The sequence below is a fragment of the Megalops cyprinoides genome, unplaced genomic scaffold (genome assembly GCF_013368585.1).
Source record: "Megalops cyprinoides isolate fMegCyp1 unplaced genomic scaffold, fMegCyp1.pri scaffold_28_arrow_ctg1, whole genome shotgun sequence".
NCBI classification, from domain to species: Eukaryota; Metazoa; Chordata; class Actinopteri; order Elopiformes; family Megalopidae; genus Megalops; species Megalops cyprinoides.
The window spans coordinates 365,619-375,000 of record NW_023494724.1 but is presented as its reverse complement, the minus strand read 5'-3'; the positions used below and the strand labels follow the sequence as shown (position 1 = coordinate 375,000).

Genomic DNA, 9,382 nt, shown 5'->3' with positions numbered 1-9,382 from the left:
GCAGTGTGAAACTCAGAGCTCTGTAACAATGGGAGAGCTCCACACACTGCCGGGACTCTACTGATCAGATGAGAACACTGGGCACCATCTTACACATCTCACTAGGTTTTCCATTAACACACCAGACATCTACACACACAAAGGAGCAGAACTCTGCTTACAGCAGTGTCTCCAGTTTAAAGCTGGGGTCCTCCACTCCAGCAGAGAGCGCTCTCACTCCTGAGTCTCCTGGGTGGTTGTAGCTCAGATCCAGCTCTCTCAGGTGTGAGGGGTTTGAACGCAGAGCTGAAGCCAGAGAAGCACAGCCTCTCTCTGTGACTCGACAGCCTGACAGCCTGCAGAGAGAAGGAGAGAAGAGCTCTTCACTGTCACAGCTCTGGAGGAAAAGCAGGAGAAATTACCAGAATATCTGACACTCAGTACATGGAGACTGCAGCAGAGAGCAATAATAATATTAATGCATGTGGGTTGGACTCTTGCAAAAATGTCATTTGACCATCAAAAAAAATGAGCAGCAAGCATGAATGACAAGTATAGCCCCGTACACACTGGAAGAGACTAAGCGACGAGAGACCATGGAATGTTAATGAAATTCGGCGACTTGCAGCGATGTCAGGCGAAATGACAGTTGGCTATGTGAAGTGGGAGGGTTCCGATTAGTTTAAATCTCAACTTTGAGGCGACACAAATGGGGCGACTACCAAGGGGAGCGAAGGATACCTTGTCAGTCAACGATATCCTTCGCTCTCATTGGAACCCTGCCACTTCACGTCGTCAACGGACCAACTGTCAGCAACGGGCAACAAGCGAAACACTTTAAATGTGGACGGGCCAGTAGAAGTTAAACTGATCAATACTGTAATTAGGTAAAGCACATGACCTTTCCCTGCACATACAATGTGCACCCTCCTCTAATGGTCTAGTCATCACATCTGGTCACTTCTTGACCAACCAGATGAGAGTGCATTGTATGCAAAGAGAACATGCCCTGCTGCTATATTTAATTAAATCTCTTTCCACAGGACAATACCTCCATTATCATCACTGTTCTCTTACTAATTATGAATATAATAATGCAATAAAAAGTGCATGTTTGCAACTGATTCCACAGTTTCATCTCTGGTGCATGGTCCCAGGGGATAGATGAATAAAGAAGAGAGGATTCAATTTACCCATACAGTTTTGGTTATTAGAGATAATAACTGAAATTATTTGATAAACCTCGCGACATTATATTCATGACAAAATACCATTGACCTCTGCTTGCTGTGAAAGTGTGAGGATAAATGTATTTAAACAATCATTATTGTTCATATACACAATGTTTTAAAATAACAGTTTTACAATCAAACTAAAATGTTGGTGCATTCACCCCTTAATCTAGTTTTAGACTTTGGTCAATGTTTTTCTTCAGGTCACTGATGATGAAAAACTTCAATATTAGGTGGAACTAGCTTTCCAGCCCACATCTGAGCTACGTTTATGCCATAGATGGAGTTTAACCACAGCTCAGATATACCACCTAGTATCATGGGTGAGGCAGCCAAAGTAAAACTGAGAGGGAAACTCGTCACCTATGCATCAGTAAAAACCCTCAGAGAAGCCAAGCATTGGAGGTCTAGCACTGGAAAAGCAAATGAGGAGACTGGAACAGCAACACTAAGGGAAATCATCTGCTGCCAGTTTAGCCCAGCTCAATGAAGCTGAGACGCTATTAACTCTTTATTATCAGAAAGAGTGGAGAGGAATTTAAAGCTCCTGAAACAAAGGTATTCTAAGAGGAGACATTTACGGGACTCAGACAGTAAAGACGCCTGTCCCAAGCACAGGCTGAGCCCTACAGTCCAAGCTCAAGACCAGCTCCATCATCTGCCGACAGCGACTGGGAGCAACAGCAGAACAAACTGGCCTCCTTCCAGCGGGGTGGAGGGGTGGGCAGGTTGTCCAGGACCCCCCATCCCCCAGCGGCGTGCTAATATCCGTAGGCTCCTTAATGTTACATCCCAGCCTGTAGCATGTGTGGCACTAGCACTGCATGCTTAAAAGGCACTGGGCCCTGCGTCTTCACCATTTCTTTTTAAAACATTACAAACACTTGGATTTAGTCTGAATTTTATCAAGTTCATTCCGCTTCGGTACTCTTCCCCACAATCACAGCTAGCAGTAAATGACAGCTTCTAGCAACCATTCCAGCCAGGCAGGGGCCCAAGGCAGGGTTTCCCTCTACCCTGCTTTCATTCCCCTCAGGGTAGAACCTAGGACAAATCCTAGGACAAACAGTAAGTAACAATGAAGACATTACAATGTCCTCTCATAAATATGCATCCCTTTCAATTCAAATTCAATCTCTAAGCTAACAACAGGCTTTGGAAATTTTGGATTTTACTGACGTTACAAGGTAAATGACAAAACACGGGCATTGGTGATGAATACACTGATTACTCCCCAGGTGAAACCCTCATGGTGTTTCAGGTGGCCTAAGAATGGTATCACTCACTCAAAGCTTAGGGTGATCTGACCTGCTGGTCCATGCTGCCCCTCACATTAATGGACACAGCAGAGTCAGTTATAATGAATCTAGTCCTCAGACTCCTGTTCCGCTTCCAGACACACTTTCGTAGCCCAAACCCACGTTTAACTCACTTGATAAGCTCATATCCAGATTTATCTGGTAGGGTAGATGGATCCACCAAAACAACTGGAAGGTCTAGAACTACTTCATCTTTACCATTTCTGCCTCACTTGTAAGTCACTTTGGATAAAAGCATCTGCCAAATGAATAAAGGTAAATGTAAATGTATCATTACTGGCAGCAGCCCAGCTATGTGCAATGACAGTATGGATGCTAGACACTGCCAGTACCAGGTGGCTCAGTATGCAGTTTAAATGTGCACATACACTCTTGTCTGCAGTTCCATTCTGTGAGGGAAAGATCACAGGGGAGTCATTGGGTGAGTGGCTATGGGCTGGTTACAGAGTTTGGAAAGGGGTACAACAAACATCTGATCTGCCCTCCAGAGTATCATGTCTTAACATCTACTGTGTATGAACAGCTTTGTACCACTTAGGCCAGATGCAGGGCTCAAGAACATGATACTTCAGAATCTATATTTCTCACACCAACTACTGAAGGTTAACAACTGTCAGTCTTTGAAATGACTGACAACTGAATTTTATCTGTTTAACAGTGACAAAAGTTTAAACAATGGAAAAATAAGAACATTTATGTCAAGATGACAGTTATAGAAGCTTAAAGACACATGGGTATTCCTGAGTAATTTATTTTACAAAGGACAATGGGATTAGAACAAGCTGCACTTTTCTACCTGTCCTGTGTGCTTTGGCAACAGCATTTAAAATGATGAATTGTACAGAATCTGAGATATAGGAAGTACAGGTTAACAAAGCTATGCTGCCTTAATACTTCATGTATTACATTTTTTCTGCTATTTTTACATTACATTGCATTACGTTATTTAGCAGATGCTGACCCAGAGTGACTTCCAAATAAGTGCATCGCTATGCAAGAGGAGTTATCGAGAAGTACTACAAGTACTATCAGTAAGATACTGAGTTACGTGCTAAGCTAGTGCAGAGTGCTTTTAGACCCTCCCAGTCACATGGGAGGGTTGGGGGAAGGGCTCAGTCTAACACTCACCAGCCATTCAAATGGAAACTTTGGATTTGTTGTACTGTGCATCTTCTAAGAGTATGTTATTTCAAACTAAAGGTTATTTCTTTATTTGTTAGATATACATAAAAAGATTAAAGTAACATTTTGCTGATTATCTGTGCCATGGCTCCATTCCATTAGCCCAGATAATCAGGAGTTAACTGAACATTATTATGCTCCTCACCCCAGTCTCTGGAGTTTACAGTGTGGATCCTCCAGTCCAGCAGAGAGCGCTCTCACTCCTGAATCCTGCAGGTCATTGTCTCTCAGCTCCAGCTCTCTCAGCTCTGAGTGGTGTGAGCGCAGCACTGAGGCCAGATCATCACAGCAGCCCTCTGTGAGATTACAGCAACCCAGTCTGTGGAGAAAAAGAGACAGAATCTCTGCTCATTATATAAATACACACACTCCTCAAATTTGATACCTTTTCTGCTACTATGACAGAACAAGCCTGTGGTGAACAGCATTGTCTGCATTTCAACAAATGAATTCAGCACAAAACTGTACTTGATACCTATAATGAAAGGTATCAAGTACAGTTTTGTGCTGAATTCATTTGTTATTATATATATTATTTCTGTAGGAAATCCCTGAAAGAGTCTAACTCTTGGTGTTGTAAAGGTCTAGAAAACGCTCCACCCACCCATAAGTTTTGTAGGCAGATGGTATACCTGCCATCCGAATGTGCTTCCCAGCTGTTGATACCATCACCCCCTGCAGACACATCATTGTTACCTCACATTTGCTTGGAATATCTGATTGGCTAAAGGAGCATTTATAAATGAATATAATATATATATAAATGATATATGATATAAATGAACAGAGATTTTGTTTTACATCCCTTACAAACTACACACAATGGGCTGCAGTGTTTCCGTAGTGGTAAGGAGCAGGGCTCGTAACTGAAAGGTTGTTGGTTCAATTCCCTGAATGGGTACTGCTGCTGTACCCTTGGGCAGTCACAGTTGCTCCAGGAAATATCCAGCTGTATAGATGGATAACATGTAAAGCTGTAACCTGTGGAAGTCGCTCTGGAAAGAGTGTGTGCTGAATGACAATAATGTACATCCCCTCATCATCTTTAAACGCTGACGAACACAGACATACAGAGTTCAGCGATACTTTCAAATGTCTTTGCTTGAGAACTGTATGTGTGTCTATATAGCTGATATAAATAAATACAAATGTAGATTCAAGTCCCAGTCAATGTGAACATTACATTACATTACTTCACTTAGCAGACACTCTTACCTAGAGTGACTTACAAATAAGTGCATCACTATGCTGAGTAGTTACGTAACATAATGAACATAAAATGTAACATAAGGTAATGAACATAAAATGCAGCACAACAGCATTTCTCATGTAATTGTCATGTGATGGTCAAAGATTGCGGTCCGGTCGACTGGCTGAGTTTAATGATTCAGAATTTGTTCTTATGGGGGATTTAAACTGGGACTGATTATCATCAGCATCTGATTCCATGAAAGGAATACAATATATGATGCTTTAAACCTCAGCATCAACCAAAGTTAGCAAGTCTCCCAGACTCAGGCGCAGCATGCAACGTGGGTTTGTTTTGTGTCAAAGAAAACATGGCGGAAGGCAGTGACAGCGCTCCGGAGATTTTTCAGCCTTCTAAGACGACTAAGTCTGAAGCGTGGTCGTATTTTGGTTTTTATAAGAGTGCTGAGGGATTGACTGAAGATGGTCACCCTGTCTGCAGAACATGCAGAAAGAGAATCGCTGCGAAAGGGTCAACACTTAAAATCTTTTGAGTCATCTGCGTGACCACCACCCACTACTTTATAGCGAATGCAAGGTAAGTTAACTTAGTTAGTACTACTGTTTCGAATTTTAATTATCATTAAAATCATGGTTGATTAATTACCACGCTTTGAAAAACTCATGTTAAAGCATCAACCAAAGTTAGCAACAGTCTCCTAGACGCACTCAGCATTATCGTGATATTCTGAAATGACCTACAAATTAGCCTATATTATACCAAGACTTTTAGAAAACAACATGCACAAGCAGACTCGACTCTTCCCTTTGCGCTTGATTTGCGATGAATAACGCATCCTTAGTGTCCTCACTCGGAAATTCACATCTTCCTTACAAGCTCATTTAAGCAACTGGAGCCATGCATGGGAATGTTGGAGCAGGTAACTGAATTTTTGCATTTAAAAACACGTATCTGCACTTCATTTCAGAGTGTTTTTGTTGCCTGAAAAAGTAACGTCATCTATTAATGACCTAGTAGACTATTGTACAGTAATTCATTTTAAGGGACAGAACAGATGTAGGCTAGCCTATCGCTTTCTTTTGATGTGGGTATTTAGCAACAATAACAGTAATAGGCTTAATAATAATAATAATAATAATAATATTTGTTCCGCTCTGTTCTGCTGCTGTAGGCCTATGCGTCGTGTCTGCAGACTCTATTCGCCCATTGCACACGGTAACACGTTACATAGTTCTGTCACCCAACTAACACAGTTTGTTCATTTAAAATCCTACAGTCGTCGAATTGGTTGTAAAAGTGGAGAAACACTATACTCCTCTGTATTTATGTCAATTGTTGGGCTCACTGCAATTACTATCACTGTCTTCTTAAGACTCATTTGTATTTATGTAAATTTTGCACTTGGTCATTGCATATACTCAAATGCACATTTGATATGGTGTTCATATGTTTACTGAAGGTATTGGCTATGTCATTATTTTAATGTTTATGCAAACAAAAAGTGCATAGTGCTGCTGATTTTATTTGTGGTTTTCACTATAAAACTTGGTGAAATGATTTCAGTTTATGTATCAGTACTTTTTGAACATTTTCAGCACGTTTTAAGAATACCACGATAATACTGATAACCGTGATACTTTTGGTCACTATAATCGTGATATTAAATTTTCATACCGTTTCATCTCTAGACCAGACGTTTTCATTCTTAAAGTCAAAACTGTTTAATAAGGATCCATATTTATTATTTTCTTGGAATCTCAATAAAATATCTTTGTGATGAACTGAAACGCAGAATTATGGCAAGGCCAAGACAACCCTTTTCAGTGGTGGCGCTTACTAATGCTTTAAAGGAGGAGCGGAGCACAACATCACCAATGCTTTAACAGAAAATCATAGACAGTCTGCCACAACACAGTGAAGAAATCACCTAGGCCAAAGGTAGGCCAACACGCTGTTCACTTGTCAGAGCCAGACATGTTTCATTCATAACTACATAACTATGTCTTTTGGTGGCATAGTATTCCCATATCTGTAATCTACAGTATAATTTGAAACTATATATATATATATTTGAACACATATACCAATGGTAAAAGCACACAATGCTATTACCCCTGAAGGACAGTTATTAATACTGAATTTCACCCATTACGACTGGTTAGTAAATCCCATGTATGTTTTCACAGGACTTTACTGCCAACAAAGCACACAGTAACCTTTAAATTTAGCCCTGGTATATCCTCTACACCTTTACTCTGAGACTGATATACAAAACGAAATTGAGACTGATCTTCTATTTTAACCACTCTGGAAGATGCCATATTCTGTATGTCGCCTCCATGTGTTTAATTCAATTATCACCAACATAATTGGTACCTCATGTAAGGATATTCCCTACACATAAGTGGTACCCCCCTCTAATCGTAGGCATTGTCCCTACAGCACGCTGGCCTCCTTGAGGACGTTGGGGTTGGTGTTTATCCTCCCGGCTGATCTTCAGGATTATTCTGAGGCACCTCTGTTGGTATGCCTCAAGTGCCTTCAGGTGCCTGCTGTATGTGGTCCATGTTTCTGACCCATACAGTAGGGTGGGTAGTACTACCACTCTGTAGACCAGAATTTTAGTCCTAGCCTGAAGGTCACGGTTTTCAAAGACCCTTTTTTGGAGTCTTCAGAAGGCTCTACTGGCATAGCTGAGGTGGTGGTGGATTTCAACATCAATGTTGGCTTTGGAGGAGAGATGTTCAGGGCCAGGCCAAGTTGCTTGTATGCCTTTGCAAAGGCATCCAGGATACACTGTAAATCCAAATCTGAGAAGAACACTAAAGCTTTGTCATCGGCATACTGCAGCTCCACGATGGATGCAATGGTAGTCTTGCTTTTAGCCCTGAATCTGTTGATGTTCAGAAGATTTCCATTGGTGCTGTACATGATTTTGACTCCCTAAGACAGATTTGTACCAATGAGGTAAAGGATGGTAGTAATGAAGACAGAGAACAGGATACGGTGATAATACAGCTTTGTTTGATGCCAGTGTTGACCCTAAAGGGCTCCGTTTCATCTCCACATCTGCTCAGGGGAACCAATTTCGCCAGAACTAGGCAAAGGGCCCGGTGGTTTACAGAATCAAGCACTTTGGTGAGGTCTAAAAAAGGACATGCACAGTGGTTGATTTTGTTCCTGGGATTTTTCTTGGTGTTGGCTTGGAACTGTGAAAATCATGTCCATGGTGCTCCTGTTGGGATGAAAACCGTTTTGGGATTCTGGTAGTGTTTTTTCGAACAGGGGCAGGAGTCTGTTGGCCAAGATCCGAGCCAGTACTTTCCCTGTCGTGGAGAGCAGGGAAATGCTGCGGTAATTTCCACAGTCTGCTTTGTCCCCCTTCTTGAAAATTGAGACAATTAGGACATCCCTGAGTTGTGCAGTGATTTCCTCCTTCTCCCATATTATGCATAGCAGGTCATGGATATGTCTGAGGAGGTCTGGTCCACCTGCCTTTAGGACTTTGGCTGGGATTCCATCAGGGCCAGCGGCCTTGTGATTTTTCATCTTCCTGATGGCATCTTGAACTTCTCTCAGACTGGGTGGGGCTGCCATGTCCTACTCAATTGGATGTTGTGGGAGCTGGCGAAGATCCTCTATCTCAGGGGTGGGGTCCCTGTTCAGGAGGTCCTTGCAGGGGAACTTTAGGCGGCTCTGCCTTTTCTGCACCCTTCTTTTCCCACTGGACATGGATGGACATGTTGGAGCTGATAAGGCGCTGGTCAGTCCAGCAGTCATCTGCACTGGTCATTGCTCTGGTGAGAACAACCTCACGGTGGTATTTAGTGCGAACGATTTCATAGAAGATAAGGTGCCAAAGGTTAGAGAGAGGATGCCTCTAGGATGTTTTGAATTTGTTCTTTTGGCAAAAGAGTGTGTTGGTGATGGTCAGGCAGTGCTCTAAGCACTTTGTTAACAGCAAGACTCCAATGGAATTTGTGTTGTCAGCTCCTTTGCTAATTGCGCCTCTCCACAGATTTTAGTTTTGACCCACTCTGGCATTGAAATCACCAGGTAGGATTACCTTGTCCTCCTTGGGGATGTTGGTTAGGACCTTGTTCAGCTCAGCGCAGAAGATCTCCTTGGCTTCATCTTGTGAGTCAAGTGTTGGAGCATACACAGTAATAACAGTGGTGTTTTGGTTGTTGGCAAGCGGCAGGCCTATGGTAATTAGGCATTTGTTAATGCCCACAAGAAACTCAGCAAAGTGGCAGATGAGGCCGTTTAAAATGGCAAAGCCCACACCGTGGATCCTCAGCTCATCAGCTGGTTTTCCTTTCCACAACAAAGTAGAACCCCCTTTCTCCCCTTTGAGCTGCCCTTCGTCAGCCAGTCGCATTTCAGACAGTGCAGCAATATCAATCTGGAATCTTCCCAGCTCTCTGGCAATGATGGCAGTTCTACTGAAGGTTAACAAC

The 9,382-nt window shown here is 42.3% G+C and overlaps 1 protein-coding gene across 1 annotated transcript in view; it reads right to left on the bottom strand.

Annotated features, from left to right (window-relative positions):
• Positions 1-9,382, bottom strand: part of LOC118772321 (NLR family CARD domain-containing protein 3-like) — a 97,134-nt gene that overhangs the window by 4,197 nt on the left and 83,555 nt on the right. The window contains exon 11 of the mRNA XM_036520592.1: positions 162-335. Within this exon, the coding sequence (XP_036376485.1) occupies positions 162-335 (174 nt within the window). The remainder of the gene's footprint in view (positions 1-161; positions 336-9,382) is intronic.